Below are 18,458 nucleotides of genomic sequence, written 5' to 3'. Positions count from 1 at the left end.
TTCACTCTCTCCCTCTGGCTCCCAATCTGGCTAGTGGCCCTTAGATATGCCAGTCAAACATCGGACACCGCGCGATTGGACACTAAATTTGTAACTACAGCCCTCACTTGGGATACTGTTTCTCTTAGATATGACAGACCTTTGAGCTATGATGTCACAGGCTTTCTACTGAAAGCACATGTAATCATTAAAATTAAAAAAGATAAGAGTTTTGTTTCACTTTGCCTCCGACAAAACAGGCAGGCTAAGCATTTTCCTAAGAAACTCCTTATGAAATAACCAGAGCCACATTTGTTTTCCAGTGTGCTTTTCTCCTCATCCCTCCAGCCTGTAACAGAAACCCTTCAGTAAACTTCTTATCCCTTGAGAGACAGGTTTGCCCAGGCCTGGCGGAAAAGCTCGGCATTTTTGGCAGTAGTCACTTTTATTTCCTGCAGAGGGCAGTAGTGCCTCATTGAGGATTGTATGGAGAAACCTTGTGTTGCTCCCAGGTCCTCAAGCAGCTTAGATACCAAGAAAATTCCAGGATCAAATGACTCGTCAAGACTGCATTTTTGACAGCTAAACATAAACTCGGTCAGTGCTGCGTATTGTTTCCTATAAATAAGTCAGAGACAATGTTTATGAGTAATTCCATTTACTCTGTTTTTACTAAATACAAGCAGACAGGAAGCAGAAAACTAGTTCTCTCTTTTGTGGCCAGACAAGACGTGAAGAGACAAACTAGACAAGAGGAAAGTAAAAGCTGGGCTACTGATCATCCACGTCAGCTTTCACCCTTTGTTTTAAATCCTTTTGTGATGGAGGAGACAAAGAAAAGTGCTTGCCAGACACTTCATAATGCTGCACGAATTACCGGCCTACTTGCCTGCAGCTTTTATTGAATTCGTTGCCAGCCTTTCCACACTTTTAGCTCTGAATTACTTCTCGGCTTACTCAGCTGACCCTTTGTCACTTGACTGGGAGGATTAACAAGAGGGAAAAGTTCAGCATGTGATTAAGTGTGGTTCAGATGGAAGACTTTTCCAGCAAAACCAGTGTCAGAAAGGTTAGGATTAAGTGCCAGGGGACCGGGGTTATCTTGAGAATTTGAGAGAACACAGGGGATGAGATGTTAGAGGGCTTCCTGCTCTGTTATCTGTCCACCAGACCTGTCAGTAACCCCTCCGCCCTCCCCACAGCCCAGCAGCCCAGCATTCACACTGGGACCAGCTTAGCTGTTTGATCTCCAGCTCTTGTTTGCAGAGGAGCTTGAAGGCCTTTTTGTAAACACAACCTAAACCTTCACCCCATAGAGACCTCTTGAACCCCCGTGAGATCTGGCAAACAGAAAGTGAACCAGCCACCGCAGCGCAGTTTTACTCGCATGTAATAACTGTGGCTGAGGTAATGTCAGACCGATGCCCAGATTGTGTTTAATTACACTGTAAAGCAGTTTAATACAAGTTTTCAGCCTGCATCTCGTATTAACTGCATGGCAACGGCACATATACACAAGAAACCAGGTTACTGGGAGAAGCAGGACATTTAAAAGATGTGTGACCCCTACAATAGCCTGGTAACTATAAAACCTGCATTACCGTACAGTTAGAGGCTTGCTTTTACTTGATAATTACGACTAAATTACAGTGAGAACAATGATGACAGGCCACCTGTTTGATGAAGCACGCACTCTCTTTGCAAGCAACAAATGTCAACAGTCCGAAAAACCCAGATTTTAACTTCATTTAAATCCAGGAAAACACACACCAGCGGTGATTTTCAGCTGTGTTATTTTAGTAATGGTGACAGTAATTGGGGCACAAACTAGGAAAATAACAGGATGTAATGTAAACTGCTGGAATAAAAAGGCAGTGACAGTAAAACAAACAATCAGGAGCAACCGGCAAGCATGGAGAAGCAGCAATGGGTAACTAAATATTCATTTAAAGGCTCGACAGTAAAACGTCTCGTGGCCCGGGGGTCTTTGTATCACGGCGAGCCTCAGACGTATAACGTTTCATTCTTTCAGATGATTATTAATGAGATTTGACCTTCTCACGTATCAGACAAGTAAACTTTAAGGCGTGGCCGTTAAAGCAATCAGATCCTTTATGTTGATTTTCTGCCAAGACCTTTTTTAATCGAGCCAGCCAGCAAAATGTTGAATGCTGATAGCAGTAGGTACTCTGAACCATGTGAATTATTTTAAAAATAATGAATTCGATGTGAACTTTTAGGTAAATCCATCTTCAGTAACTGTACTGCAGATTTTTTGTCTGTAAGCCGTATTTGATACTCTTTTTCCTTCACCAGACGTGATCATAATCTTTTATTGCCAAATTTATAATAATAGAAATATTAATTAATATTCTCTAACACTTTAATATTAATACTGTTTTACATCATAAATGGAAAAGCTCCCTATTTTTTTATGTTTTGTGTGCAGATGATTTTTCGTGCATCATTCACACACCACATGTTCTAAGATTCACTGTTTGCTAATGTTCATTTAAGACTTAAAAAATTAAACAATTACATTTTTTACTTGCTGAACTGCTTATTAATTGTGACTTCTGATATTTAACCCTTTAGTATGTGTGTTATAATACACCACACTGTAAGTGTATGTTTAAAAACAGCACGTTAGAGTAAAATAAACTGCGACTGTATCTCACAATAAATGGCATTTTTGAACTATCGCAGGTGTCGATAAAAGGTGGCCTGAGCGAAAAGGCCCTCTAGCCTACTTTAATGTGTCTCTGTTAATGATGCTTCAATAGCTACAGTAGCTGTGAGTGCAGGTACTAATGAACTCTTAATAGTGTTAAATCTAACAGCCTCCAAATGATTCCACTAACTGTTTTATGGCCGTGTGGGCAGAACCCTAATTGGGGACTTGTGGATTCACAGCTCTCTTAACGACCTGCACTCGGAAACAAAACCTGTTCTCCACGGCGCTGAACACAGAGAACAATCACTTCTATTTCCCATCATAATTTTAATTTATAATTGATTCATTTCATAGCGTATTTCTGTAAAAATGCATTTTAATTACTTTCCGGTTTTGTCTCCGAACCATTGTGACACATCCTAAAGAATCCAAGACACATACAAAGCTAAATGAAAGACATCACTTATATATATGTTTATTTATGCAACAAAAACACATAAAAATTAATCCCACAACAGTTAGATAGAAAGAGTGCTACTTTTAATATTTTATCTTCATCTTTTAAACCCTATTCCTCGCATCTCAGATGGAGACATGTCAGTGGCTAACCTTGTTTGTAGTTTACAAGAAAAACAAAACACAAATTAAAAGTCCTGAATGTGCTAATTAATTGAATTTGTCTATAATCCTGTGACTCAGAGGGGGTCCACAGTGTATTTGTGGTGGAAGATTAACTGAGGAGAAGGAAGTCTTCCTCTGCCTGGGGGCAGCCGAGGTGTGACGGAGGGGATTCCAGAGCAAGTAACAAAAGGCAGACACTTTGATTTGAACAGCAGTGGTAGTCAGAAACACACACACATATACACAAACCACAGTTCCTGATCCTGAGCAGCCCTGCCCTCAGGTTCCAGCCAGGCTGAAAGGCGGCAGAAACTCCAGATGCTTCGCAGCAGTTGTGGGCTGCGACTTGGTAGAAGACGGTTGCCGTGGAAGACTGGCAGGAGGAGGACACTGATGCAGGGTTGGAGTTATGTTGGCTATGAAGTGGAACAATTTAACAACAGCGGCGGAGGCCTAAATTAATAGCAAAGCTGTGGAGGTTGTGGCCCGAAGGAGCGTTTCAAACACAAGAGAGAAAGAGAGAAAGCAGAGGCAGCAACAGAAAAGGGGGACGGGTGGAGTGGAAGGAGGCTCCACAGACTCTGTATGATGGATGGACTGGTGAGGAAGAGAGGAGGGTGTGGGTGTGGGGGAGTTCAAAAGAAAAATGACCCAGACTGCTGCTGTGATATAGCAGGAGGGAATGCAGGGCAGGGAAACATGTGGGGTTCTCATAATGAAGCAGGGTTTTGTGATAGCACCACACTGATGCAAACATTCGGAGACCTTAAATAAATATGGACAGACGCTGATTAAAGTCAGCTACCCATCGTGAAACAAACAAATCCAGCACTTCTGCTACGCTCCAGAAAGCTGTGCAGCAGGTCTGTGGAGATGTCACTGGATACAACACGAAGCTATTAGAGCTTTCAAGATGTCTCTGTGGCTTTAGTGGTAGGCATAAACCTTTTGACTGGGGTTAACTTCGGGGCTTTTAAAACATGATCCAGCCACACCCCCCTTCCAATGCAGACAGGCAGAAATGAAAACCTCTCCTCACACACACCTACTTGCTCTCTCTCCTTTAGGGCCTGCTAAAGCCATTATGGCTCTAAAAGAGATCATATCGGCTCCAGGCAGACAGACAAATAGTTAGCTCGACAGTTAGATATGCCTGCAAACTAAGACGCCTCTGTGCTCGGGACAGGCCGACTAAATGTCTGGCTGCTCTTCAGAGGCTCTCAGGTGTGACCGGCCAGTCTTGTGTGTACCACGGCCAAAATGGCAGACAGACACAGAGGCGTTTCTGTGAGCCCGGAGTCGAGTGAATATCCACTCTATCTTTCCAGTCACGGGCAAGCATATGCGCCGGCGAGCAACTCAAACACAAGCCAGATCTTCTTTCCTGCAGAACTATGCAGGCTTTCACTCAGTTAATGCATATTTTTAGTCTGAGCCAAGGTCAAACATTTCACCAGAGACCTTTCCTGACACGTAATTTCTCCCAGCAGCTGTGGTTTCTGACATTTGATGACTAACTTTGCATTTGAATCAAAGACTTTTGGCCAGACCACAAATGCATCGCGCTAGGATTTTAAGTGGGGATGATGGAGGCTTTGGTTCTTAGCTTAGTCACAGACGTGTTTTTCACTGAACTAACACCGTCGCATCAGTAGAGCCTGAACCCAGCAGAAGAAGCCCTAATGTCGCCTTCCCTGCACATATGCACGCACATGCACGCACTAGTGTTCTCGAAAAAAATTGCTGATGGCGTGTTTTCATGAAGTTATATTATTTCCAGATGGAGGTCATGAATAAAACCTGACGGAAACAAGTCGGTGAAACTGGAAACTTGAAAAAACAAAAATGGAGGGGTATGGAGCTGGGTAAAAAAAAACAATCATTCTCCTCCCCCGCTCATTCCCCGAGCCTTTCAAAAAGACCGACTTGTCAATTACACGCCTTAAAAAACAGAGGAACAGTGTGCCACACAGGAACACATGGACGGGAACGCTGTGTTTGAAATGTTTCACTACAGTGAAAACATCCGTAAACAAAAACAACTTATGGGAAAAAAAACCCTCAATCTTCAAAACTCTGTCCTTGGTTTCAGCCAAAAACAGAGTTAAGGGGAAAAGCGATTATTTTTAGACTCACTGAACATGCTGTGAAGATCTACTCGGGGGTTCACTAACCCCCCACCCCCTAGGCTCTCCAGCAAATCCTGAGCATAAAGAAAGACTCATTGTTGTTCCTTCGCTGCATCCAACTGAATAACCTAATTAATCTATCAACATTCTGCATTTTTAATGTATTTCAAAACATTTAAGCATAAAACAACATGTGCAACCTTTGCGCGAGGCCAAAACATCCATTAGCTCTGTCAAAAAGACTGCCAAGACAAACCCAATGTGACGCCAGAAGTTTTCCTCTTTGAGCTGATGTGGAGAAGGATGAACCACAGCTGTACATTTCACTAAATTACAGCTTATCACTTGAGGGATTGTTTCACTGCATTATCGAGGTAAAGACCTCATCTCAGGATAAATCCTGCGATGAGCTTACAGAGACAGCAATTCGTTGTTGGTGCCTCTCCAAATTCCTGAGATGTGATTTGTGTGTCCCGACCTGCATGTGTGTGTATTTATAGGACACCAATCGATTAATGAGAATACCACAGGCATGTTGGAATGAAGACTAGGAAACTGCCACTTCAAAGCTAGGCCAGTTAGCTTAGCACAAACCTTAGAAAAAGCTACCCTACTGCTATTAAATGTATACTCAGATGTATAAATGGCTCTTTTTTCTAGAAGGGAATGTCCTGTCACACCATTTCATGACAAGGAGTAACAAACTACCTTCTTAAATAGTGTTTGAAACCATACAACACCACCCAAAGTGACTATGTATGGATCTAGCTGATAGCTAGCACTAGCTAGCTTGATTGGTATAATGCATGCTAGTTTATAATTACCTCATCAAAGAACAAAATGGACACAAACTTGGATAGCCTGTAAATATTAATAATGGGGAAGACGTGTTTTAAAATGGTATGAAAAGGACTTGTGTAGTATAGGGAAGCTATGTGTCATATAGCATATAGCTTTTCTGTACTGTGACATATTTTCCAGGCTAAGCTAAGCTGTTGTGTTTAATTTTTACCCTATATATTTATGCCCAAAATGCTGGCTTTGAATTATTTGATTATGTGTAAATTTCCCATGGTTTTTTTGTGTGAATAAATAAAACCTTTTACAAAACAGCACACAAATCAAACTGTGATCATTTTTCTTCTGCTCTTCTCTGACTATAAGTCATGTTATGTGTTGGGAAAATTTTCCCACCAGGAAACCAGTCCTTCTAGTTAACGTGGCTTTTGGTTTTGCCTTATCTAATCTGAGTCAGACTCCTTATCTTTATCATCTGGACTCTAATCAGCCGGCTTTGTCCAGACAACAAGGGGCCAACCTAAGGCAAAGACAATTATTTGTAGACAGGGACATGCCCTTTCAAGTCAGTGGCACTGGTATGGCTGAACGGTAAAGACTCACCGCAGAGCTATCTGGAATTTGCTGCTTCCATTTTTGTTTGAGTGGCGTTTTCCGGCGTGACGTAGGCGTGCCTTCTTGAGAAATTAAACAGATTTTTATCGCTTCTTAAACTGTGTGTGTGCATCAACATTCACGTTTTACCTCAGAAGATAATAGATGAAGAGCCGTTGATGGCATGTGGCAGAGATCTCCTGTTCGTATCACACCAGGTATTTGTTTAACCCTCTCCTAGCATAAACTCAGTAGTTTCTGAATCTGACTTTACAAATCCCTCCACCCTGCAGACCTGCCCTTATCTCAACCTCGCCAGGTTACTTCTGGCAGGCACAGATGGCAGCCCATTCGTGTGCTAACCACAAACTGAGCTCTGATTGTCCTGATGTCTGCCTTTGTCTTACAGTAATGCACCCTCTCTCACCATGAGAAAGGGCTGGCACGTAAGCCAATTTACATGTATTAATTAAGGCTCATAATGAGCTCAGCGTGGTGGGGCATTAGAATGCATTCTTCTGGTATTATGCAAACTCTGTGGAGCTCCTTTCCTCTGAGCCATTCAGATGGGCTGCAGATAGTGGATGTGGGGGCATGCGAGAAGATAAAGGGCTTAAAAAACACACAGAAAACCAGGTCAGCACACACATTCTAGGCCCCCCTCCCCCCACTGAAACACACACGAAGGTGTTAATGAGAAGTAAACAGGCTGTTAGTTGCAGTTACACTGAATACAATAAAAATGCAAATGAACACAACTTAAAAAAAAACAGTAGAAACATTATATTTATATATCTGTACAAACTAAAAAAAAACTGCACAGTAACAACACGGGAAGTATTAAAAAAACAAAAACAAAAAAAAAAAACAAATGAATAATTTTTCATTGAAAATAAAAGTATCACCCACAAGGTGCATGAAAGCTGTAATGCACAAACATGTAAGAACAATTACAGTCCATTTAATCATATAAATATTTAGGAATGAAACACTATAACTAAGTGCACAAAAGTATCTAAAGCAAACAAAAAAGACTGCTCTGGAATGGTTTTGATCATCTTTGCTCATTGTTGATGTGTAAACGCTTACATGGTTGTTGCCGTCTCATGCGGCGGTGCAGCTAAGCCAGGGAACCACGAAAATACAGCCACAACCTCTGCGCATTAACATCAAAGTGTATTTGTATAAGAGCTTGTTTTCCTTTCTCATCCTCGGGCTCCAAATGCTCAGCGACTATACTTCTTACCTCTTTGGTTTAAAAAAAATAAATAAAAAAAATCTAGCAACAGGGACTCGACCTCACAGTGAAAGCTGACGCACACGGCAAATAAAGGAAAGGTAAAAAGAAAAAAAAATGTCAAGGGCATGAGGCTCTCCCTGCTTAATTGTACCTGAAGGGAAATCCCTTTAAATAGTAGCTGGCAGAGGGGAGTGAGCTGGCAGGCAGATCAAACAGTCACAGAGCAAGAAGCCCCATAAATACATCACATTCAGTTGCTGGCTTCAAACGCCTCCTCGTCAGCCTGGTCTCCACGCTGCTCCTGCAGATCCACAGAGCCATGCTGCGTTTGACTTGTTAAACAGGAGGACGCGGTTCTCGAGTGCCACGTCTTGCATCAGTTCCCATCGCCCCGCTGTGTGCCATCTCTTGGTAACTCCCATTTTGACAGAAACTCGCTCGGACGTCAGGCGCTTGATTTTTCGACAACTTTTGTCTTCTTTACATAAACTTCTGACGTCCCATCAGGCACCAAGTGACTGAAGCCACTCCTGAAAGAGGCTAGGAGGCGGCCTACAGAGTAGAAAACAAAGAGAGAGACAGAAAAGCAGATCCACGTTAAACAAACTGGCAACATCAAGAAAGTGACAAGTCCTGACTCGAAAATTTAAACTGTGTATTTAAACTTTAAAAAAGCTACACTGGAAGATTAAAAGGAGCAGCAATTGTATGCTTAGCACTTCTAGTCATGTGGCAGGTGTGGTTTTGTGGAAAGTCATACAACTAGTGCTTTTCCATGTCTACTTGATAATGGGAGATGGGGAACTATGTACCAGTAGAACCAGTAGAGGAGGCTTTACTAACCTGTCCAAGTCTTCTGCCCCGTCAGAGTGAAGCTGTTGCACTGAGAGTGGGAGTTACAGGTGTACGCTGCCTCTCGGGCACTGTGGACTGACAGCACGCAGCCCTGCTGGCTGTAGGATGGCCAGCAGCGGTACTCCACGTTCCCAGAAGTGCCCATCCCTCGCATCACAGTGTAATCTAACCACAGAAGAAGAGACGCCACTTCAGTACGTGAGGCTGCTGAAAGATTCTGAAATGCTCTCCAGGCATAAACACGGAAGTTTAGTAATCCCTGGAGGGAAAACAAACACGCTGGAGCACTGAAAGAAAAGAATGCTAATGAAAATAAAATAAGGGATCCCTAAATGTAAGACTACGTCTCATAGAAACACAGACTCTGGTTTTGGTTGGGAGATATTTAAAGAACAGATATTCTTATGATAAAAGGACACAAAAATGTTAGTGTGAAAATGTAAATCTACTGCTGGCAGAACAGGATTTAAAATGTGCCGATGGTCTGGAATTACCTCAAAGTGCTGACATACATTATTATGTATTATTTATAATAAACTAGCCAGCGGTAAAGTATTACTTTAAATTATTAATTAATTTGCAATATTTTTCTTAAATGAAAACAATAATTTAGTCAGTAAAATACTATGAAATACTTTTAAAAAATACAAGCCAATGTCTTCATTTCTTTTTATTTATTTTTTTAAACATGGGATCAAAGAACAGAGCTGCCAAGCAGGAATCACAAAATGCTTTTCGCTTGAAAAATGATTTCTTATTTTACTCAACTAACTTATTAGGCGACAAATTGTTTTCAGCAATGTTTTTGTTCGAAATGCCAAAGCAGGACCTTCTGCGTCTGTCATCGTCTCTAATTATGTGTCAAACGTTTCATTTGACACCAGAGATTTTTTGCACGCACACACACACACACACACACACACACACACACACACACACACACACACACACACACACACACACACACACACACACACACACACACACACACACACACACACACTCTCAATCGACCTCATCGTCCACTTTCCAAACATTTGCCGTACATTCATCATTATAATTCTTCCTGTCAGACGTCTTGTGGATCTGGCCTTAAATCATCTGCTACACATTAGCAGGAGCCATGAGAGGAACCCATGCTCACATATGCCTGCACACACACACTTACACACACACAAGAAATGGACAAAAGCCTCGTCTGTGAGCCCGTACGGAGGAGGCTCACTGTTACAAACTGTTAACCTTCCTAAATGGCAGGAGGCGGTGTGTGTGGGGGAGTATTGTTACGAGGAAAAAGACACGAGGATCTGCCTTCTGGCTCTGAGAAAAGGGAACAAGGAGAAGGAGTGTTTGGAGGATCCTTCTCTGGGGAGAAAAAAAATGAGGCCTGTTGGGGTGGCAGACCTCAGCTGTTAAAGAGACAAAGACATACAAGTCTCAGTGTTTAAGATGAAGAATGGGAGAAAGGACCTCGTTTTCTTTTAATATATAGAATATCATTTAACGGTGAATTTACGGCCCGGCCTATGCGGTCTCTACAGTTCTGTACACAGGTGGATTTATAGTTGCAGCAGTTTTTAGGAAACTACAGTATATCTTCATCAGGTTTCCCTCCATCACATCAGAGATGATCTCAGCTGCGGACAGCTTACATCCACATTACCTATGAATCTGCATCTGTCAACAATTTCAAATTAAGACTCTGGACCTGATGAGTCTCCCTCCCTCTCTCTCTCTCACACACACACTATTACACAAGCTTTAGCTCTGTTGCCATTTGGCTTCTTTTATAAAGATAAGTTGGGACTTTGGCTGCAGTTATGTTTTCTCTCTCTTTTTTTAAATTTCCTTTGAGGGAAAACCTTTTAATTCATGTGGCTTTTAATATACAATCCCACAATTACTCAGTTTTTTCCCCCCTCAGGCTGTTTAATCATTTAAAAAGACAGTTCTGTCAGATAAGTCACATTGGAAATGATTTATTACAGCAGCCGAACAGAGTTTGGTTTCTGTGCTCTGAGCTAAAACGTGTTCCATATAAAATTGGTTAGCGATGAGTAAATATCGCCCCTTGGAGTGTGCAGGTGAGTGTGCTGGGGAGGTGGAGCAGGGTTGAAGCATTAAGGGCACTGACATATGTGAGAGGGTGATGGTAGAAATTTTGCAGCTTAACTACTGCCCCTGCCTCAAACCGGGGAGGGCGTGCTTGGTATATAATGTGAGGAGAGTGCGGCATGTTACATGTGTGCGACAAAAATGCAGCTTTTTTTCCAGTTTGTAAAAATGACTAATTTGGTGAGAACTGGACGAGAAGTTTAATACCTTTTTCATGTTAGTGCAGTGAGCATGCAGCTAACCACCTTAGCTTAGCATCTGGAATAAGGGAAATGTGGAAAAATATGCCCACCAGCCCTTCATATGCTTACTACTCATCTCCCTTTTTGTTAAATCTGTGTAAAATCTGAAGTGTGCAAGCAATCAGGACCGACTTTAAACAAGGAGATTTTTTAAGCTTCGATAAAGCTGGCCATTTCCCCAATATAGGAAATTAGGCTAACCAGATGCTGGTAATTTACTGGATGGAGTTGAATTCTCAACATGATTGAGCCACGAGCTTTATTTCCCCCAATATGTGAAACGGATAAGCCAAGCTGGTGCTGAGCACAGGCTTTTCCTCCACCCACAAATACCTCTGCTTCAGCTAATATGCTGAATTAATAAACACACGCATTTTTTCCCCCCACAGTCTTATCACACACACTCAGCAGCAGCAGCAGCAGTCTCCTGGCACCTCCTTGTTAAGCTGAAACATTCCCTCCCGGTGTCAGCCTCGGCACCAGGGCCTCTTTACCCTGAATCTGTGATTAAATTCACAAAGTGCTGCTATATAAACAGTCCAGCATCTGGGGGGACGGAAAATCTCACCACAGGAACGCAGCCAGTCATTCTGTTATTAATATTTCATACGGCTGAGAGGAGCGGGGCAGGAGGGGGGGCGTGGTGGAAGCGAGTTGGAGAGAAGAAAAGTGAAGGACGTTCAGCGCTTAGGCTGGGCGAACACAGAAACAAGTAGGACAAAGATTTTGAAAAACTGTTTACGTGGCCGTTCTGCACAGCAAAAAGCGAGGAATTTTAAATGTAATGAAGTAAAAAAACACTTCTTTTTAAAATGAACGCCAACTGCACTCTCTAAACAAAAGACATACGAGATTAATCTCACTTTGTTAGTCTCGTCCCCTCATTCCAGCTGCCTAATAAACCTGTCAAAACAGCCCCTTCTTTTTCAGTTTTTTCCCTTCTTAAGTAGAAAATGAAAACACAGGTGTAGACTGTCTGCTTTTCTCTACAAGTAGATTAAAAAAAGCCAAGCATTCTCTTCATGCTCACAAAAAAAAGGAAACAGGTCCACAAGAGAGCCCAGTGTGCTTTTATATAAAGCAGCCTTCATTCCACGAGCGCTTACCTCTGATTATTGATGGAGGCAGGTTCTCCAGGTGTAGGCCAGACTTATAGAGGTGGAGGATGTGTTCAAAGGCCTCCAGCGTCTGATTGATGTCAGCTTTCAGCTCCCCTGGACACACACGCACGCACAATGAATTCAATCTGGTTAAAGATTTAAGTGACTACAGGCATAAAGTCAGGCATTATGGATGTTTTTTTTTTTACACTATGCTGTCTACTCCCAGTTGTGTGATCTCAACAAATAACTACTTGTATTCATTACTGCGTTACATGTCATGAAGCATCTTGTCTTGCTCATTAAAAGAAGCACTTAGGCAGAGGCATGTCATTACACGACTGCCGTAATGGAAAGATTTGCCTTCTGATCTTTAGTAGCGAGCGTCCCCCGTCATGTCGGGACGACTCTCATCCTCACCTGTGGCGTTCATGATGCGGTCTACCAGGTGTGTGAGGCTGGGCGGGGCCTGGTGAGGCAGCAGGTAGGTGAAAAAATACCTAAGGTCAGGCAAAGACACTCATTCAGAGAGAGAGAAAGTTGGGCAAGCCCTATCGCATAGCCGTCTCGCTCCGTCTCACACGTAAAGATCGTAAAGCTGTCAAAAAAATCGGAACCATTTTTAAAAGGAAATTGCTCTTTTTCCCCCCCCCACTGAAACTAACAATGCATTCATTACACTTTCCCCATCAAACTGCAAATTTCCAGCTGCACGTCTCCACTGTCAACACTTTAGGTGTCAGCTTGTTCTATATTTATGCAGTTATCCGTGTAGCCGATGCTCCTCCTATCTATCACGCAGTAAAACTGTCACTTTTTTTTTTACCTGTAGGCGTTGTAAATGTTCCTCTTCTCGTTTAGCCCCTCACACACACCCCGAGCTGAGCAGGGCAGAGTGAAGTTTCTGTGTGGAAACTGGAGAGTGCAGTCTGCGTCTGTGTGACAGGTGGTCTCCTCCGCGCTGGCATCATCCAGGTCCGTGAGCTTCAGCGAGCCGGACACTGTGACAAACTGCCGAGGCTGGAAGTCCAACAGGGCCACGGAGCCCAGAGGCGACTGAGAGAGGAAGTGGAGGAGCCGGACCAGGTCCAGACACACCTGGAGATTAGAAACAACAAAGTCTGATCAGCTGGACTCGTGACAGTGGTGAAATATTGCTCAGGAATATTTCACGTTGGCCTTGAAGCGCTAAATGCATTGTCACTGAAGCCAGTTACGGTTTATAACCAGATAACCGTTGAAGTCATTCATCAAGTATGTACTCAGCTGTCTGACGTGAGAATATGCTTATTTTTTCTTTAATGTTAATATTTGTGATCAAATGTCAAGAAATGTTTTTAAAAAATGTATCAAATACAAATATAATTACAGGCGTCAAAGCTTTTTCTTGATTTTCATATATCATTTTTAGGCGTGTTGCACATGGTTTGGTCTGAAACTGATGAAAAACCAGGCTGCAGTGTTCAGAGTGATTGTTGTGTCATACCAACAAAATCCAAAAATACTACATTTTGTACAATAAAAGAAAAATACTAGATTTTTTTTTTTTGCAGAACCTAAAAGTTTTTTAACAATGACTTTAAATTTATTTCCATTCTCTCTCTCTCTCATTTTATTTTTTCAACCATAATTTATAATATAAAAAAAAATAATCATAATCATAAGTAATTATCTTGTTAGTGAAAAATGTCATTTGGCCAACAAAAACCTGTTAAAAATATTATTATTTGACTTGTTTTCAAGTTAAAAACTGACTTGTTTTATCCTCTAAAAACTCAGAACATTGGACAATTTAATTAGGTTTAATTAAATGGCTAAAAATGGTTAAAACTGGAAGCCATGCAAAAGCCTTTCCTTTAAAGACGGCTCACCAACCACATTTGCAAACCATTTCCTGACACTGTTTTTATAGTACTCTTTAAATCCTATAATAAAAACAGAGAGAGAGGGAATAAGTAAGGCTACCAAAAGCAAAATTAAAGCATTAGCCATGTGCTAAAAGTGCATGAAATGCTTCTGTCACACTACAAACATAGCTGCAGTGTTAGGTAATGCTCCGAGTCTCTTGGACGTCGCTTGGTGGAATCGGGGGCATGGCAAAAACGGGGCTGGCTGAAACCAAACACCCCTGGATTACTGAAGCTTGCACAGATGCGATGTAGCTGAAAGTGGCCAAGCAGCTCAAGGGGAGGGTTATTATGAACTGCTATTTTGGTGATGCAGCAAAAAGTTGCCCACTGTTGAGATGATACGTGCAGAATGCCAAAGTACTTTTTGCCAGTCCAAAAACAAAACATGCATGCTCAGGCATTCCCCCCCCCCCCTTTCCAACCACTCTCCTTTTCAAACACATCCATGCGCGAAGGCGAGCATATCTGAATCCCTGGAGTGTAAATTCAGCCTTTGTTGGCTTCCACTGTGGAGCATACCTGTGATCGGAGGGGGGTTGCGCTAAAGCTGTATGTGTGCATCTAAGAGTGTGTGTCTGGGATGAAATGACATTCCCAGTCATAAGTGGATTAACTCCAGGGCCCATCACGACTCAAAACCTCGGCCTTATCAAATGTACCGAGGGACAGATGCCCGACCTCCAGGAGTTTCCAACATCGGCCTCTGTCATTTTTCAACCTTCACCTTTTCTGCAGACTTGAACAATGGCCTGCACATGCTCTGTGCACAGTAAGTGTGAAACAGATACCTCTAACTTCCCAGTGCGTCTGCAGTGTATGAGATAAATGACAAAACACGCCGTGGTGCTTACTCTGAATCTGTCCTCCCAGGAGCTCTGGAGCAGCTGGATCATCTGGAGAGGGTTCCCCTGCTCCAGAATGACTGTGACTCTTTCGGCCTCGCCTTCTCTTCCTCCTGGGCCCCCAGCACAGTGACCCTTCAGCTGCAGAGTGGAAAATAACTAGGTTAAGCCACAGTACAATAAAGAAAAGCAGGGTAGATCATGCTACTGTTTGTTTTTTACATTTTAATTCAGAGAAAGCAACAGGTTAAAGTCTCTTTAAGGTTTTGAGCAAAGATTGCATACAATGTGTCATCAAGCTCGCTCTAGCAGTTATGACTTGTGATAAAAATGTGAAAAATTACATTATAGCCAAGAGAATCCAGCACATCTCTGAAATGAATCAACTGGGCTGTCACACGACTGCAGGACACGAGAAAGAAACCCCTGGGTTTAGCTCAAACTTCTTCTAAATTGGGCTGTAATGGTTTGAGTGAATAAGCGCCAGGGGGTTTCAGATGCAACCATGGATAGTAGAGGAGGACAGAGTCACATTGTCTGCTCTCGCTAAACTGGACCCAAAGGTCAGAGGAGGGTCACCGAATTTAATTTAATTAGATGGGAAGGCCCTGCAGCAACCTTTCACGCAGCTCAGTGCGTGTGAAACAAAGGAAAATGTGAGCTGTAGTACGAGGATTATGGAAAATCTTCACTTTATCCAGTTTCCCCAGCTGGAACGCTCAGAAGTCAACAGTAGCCTCTGAAACTTCATGGCCCTTAAATAAACACCGAGAAAGACGCAGACTAAACGCTGTTTTAGCATTTGAACTCGCAACTTAACAATTTAAACTGATTAAAAAACAAACCCTCAAAGCAGAGGGAGAGGAAACTTTACCTTAATGACGTTCGGATGCTGGAGTCTTTGGAGAAGGACCATTTCTTTCCTCAGCTTGAATGAAACGAGTTCGCGACATCCCCGAGGATCTTTAAAGTCCTCCACGCACTTCCCCATGTCTATGCCCTGCTCGTTGACGAGTTTCAGCGCCACCGGCTCAGATTCCCCGGCTAGATTCACTTTGACAACCAGCTTGGTGTATCCCGATCCGAGGATCTCCACCGCCTGCATGTCGGCTAGGGAATCACAACCCATTTCATCCAGATGCGTTTTCCCGGAGCCAACTGTGATCTCATTCCACAGACTGTAATCCAAAGTCGAGTCACGCTGGGAAAAACTTTCTCCTAACAGTCCGTTTTCATCATCATCACCAACACCAGGTGAAAGCAGCGGAATAATTTCTTTTCGCCTCTCGTTGAGCTGGTGAATCAGCGCCTCGCGGAGCGAGGCTAACTCCTCGTCATCACCAGAAGGTGCGGTGGAAAAGTGCGAGATTCTTGCTCCAAACTGCTGCACGCTGCTGATCAGGAGCGTCACCAGAACTGAAAGAACCACGAAAGCCAGGAGGGCAGCCGCGCGTAAAGAGTTGCCCATCCCGGGCATTTTCACTCTGAGGCACGGCTACAGCTGCCAAGACGCACAGCCGCCGGCGGAGGTAATCGCCCTCTCAAGTGAAAGGGCTCCTGACTTTCTGCAGGAAGGAACGATCGGCTCCTTGTTTCCACCTCCCCGGGAACTCCCTCTAGAGGTGTGTCCTGCCGGCTCGTAACTTTACACCCGCCGGACAGCTTTGCAGGAGAGCTCGACCTCGCGTTGTCACACAGTGTGACTGGTTTTACAGCAGCAGTCATGGAGTTAATCTGAAGAAAGTCATGAAAAGTAATGAAAATATTTACTTAAAAGACACAAGAAAAGAAAACAAGTTGAGAGTATAGAGTATTGAAACGCGTAGATTTTATGTATGGAATGGCACTACTGCATATACCTCAAATAAACAGACAACGCGTAGGGTACTATAGGCTTATTTATTGATTGATTGATTTTCATTATAATGGTAAAAACAATTCAACCACTTACACAATCTGCCCAATAGGTGGCAGCAAAACACCTTTGTGTTCCTACTCACAGAAACAACAACGTGTTAATATCAACTCGATGATGAAAATAAACAGACACGCACTATTTTCTTCTTCGCTCTTTGTTTCCACGCCATATTTTAAGCCATATTTCTGCTTGCATCTCTGTTTTGAGCCGAATGTGTTTGGGCAACAGATCTCGAAACAGCACTGAAGCTTTAATGAAGCGTTTCCCTTCCCGTCCCCGTTCACTGGCAGAAATCTGCCACAGGAAATTACCATGGCTGTCACCTCAGTACCAGCCTCAAGCCAAACCCTCTCATTATACATGTGTGTCTGGTATCCAGTACAAGTCTGTCAGGCTCTGCATTATGTGGGTATTTGTGTGTGTGTGTGTGTCTGTGTGTGTGTGTGTGTTTTTGTGGCATGCTGAGCAGTTAAACAGTAAGTTAATCAGTGCCTGAAGTCAACAAGGCATTAGCAATGTCAGCTGCCACACAGGTGGATCAGAAAACTCCACGCCAGCGGGCTTTTGTTCAATGTGAGGCCAGCGATTCACAAACACAAACCTGAACACTAAGTTTTTAAAGACAGATCTTAAGTCAGATCAGATTTAAACAGCCACACCCCTCATCTATGACTTTCACAGTTTGTTTAACCTAGTATGAATCAGTGCTGACCATCATGAATCACTTATAACAGACATAAATTGGGCCACGCTTTCAGATTTAAAGCCGTAAAACGAGACTTTTCATCTCTCCTACAAAACTTTCTCACAGCCTCCTTTTCTTGATCTTTGGCTTTCTTTCAATAAATTATTCCCTTCTCCCCTCTCAGTTGTGGCCTCTCACAGACAAGCACCCACTGCCATGATTCATATTTATAACCAGATCCAGACCAGCGGCCGCCTCATTAGCACACTTTCACACAGGTCTGCTGTGTCACAGTCACTCCTTTCTTTTTAGTCTGCTGTGCTTTGGCTAGTTCTCTTCTCTTCTCTTCTCTTCTCTTCTCTTCTCTTCTCTTCTCTTCTCTTCTCTTCTCTTCTCTTCTCTTCTCTTCTCTTCTCTTCTCTTCTCTTCTCTTCTCTTCTCTTCTCTCTAATCAATAACAGCTCCACAGACTGAGGTATGTAAAATCCACACCAAATAATGATTTTTACATTCTACACAACGTATATAGCTGCACTTCCTACTTACTCAGCTATGATTATTCTTATTTAGGAAGTCTTCATTTGCAAAAGTCTTCAGGATTTTATGGCACACTAATCAGGATGACCTGGTGCAGGTTATTCTGCTAACAGTGTGTAATGATGATAGAGCAAAGCCGGTGAGTCCTTTACGGGCAACAACACAGATAATTAAAAGAACACCAGGTCAAAAACCAGACCTATAAATTGAGCTATTGTC

General features: G+C 42.8%; 1 protein-coding gene across 1 annotated transcript; it reads right to left on the bottom strand.

Moving 5' to 3' along the window:
- Nucleotides 1-6,264: 6,264 nt before the first annotated feature.
- On the bottom strand, nt 6,265-16,678 carry pkdccb (protein kinase domain containing, cytoplasmic b). The gene is made up of 7 exons (XM_085257918.1): nt 15,974-16,678; nt 15,109-15,240; nt 13,174-13,445; nt 12,768-12,847; nt 12,354-12,461; nt 8,879-9,055; nt 6,265-8,587 (listed from the first exon to the last, which is right to left on the bottom strand). The coding sequence occupies exons 1-7, from the start codon at nt 16,574-16,576 to the stop codon at nt 8,481-8,483; spliced, it is 1,479 nt and encodes a 492-aa protein (XP_085114044.1). The 5' UTR covers nt 16,577-16,678; the 3' UTR covers nt 6,265-8,480.
- Between the last annotated feature and the right edge of the window lie 1,780 nt (nt 16,679-18,458).

This window comes from Mchenga conophoros, linkage group LG19, assembly GCF_057382185.1.
Source record: "Mchenga conophoros isolate Kocher_MC1m ecotype Shallow Benthic linkage group LG19, M_conophoros_male_GT1.1, whole genome shotgun sequence".
Classification (NCBI taxonomy): Eukaryota; Metazoa; Chordata; class Actinopteri; order Cichliformes; family Cichlidae; genus Mchenga; species Mchenga conophoros.
The sequence above is the reverse complement of the archived record's forward strand: the minus strand, read 5'-3'. Positions and strand labels throughout refer to the sequence as shown.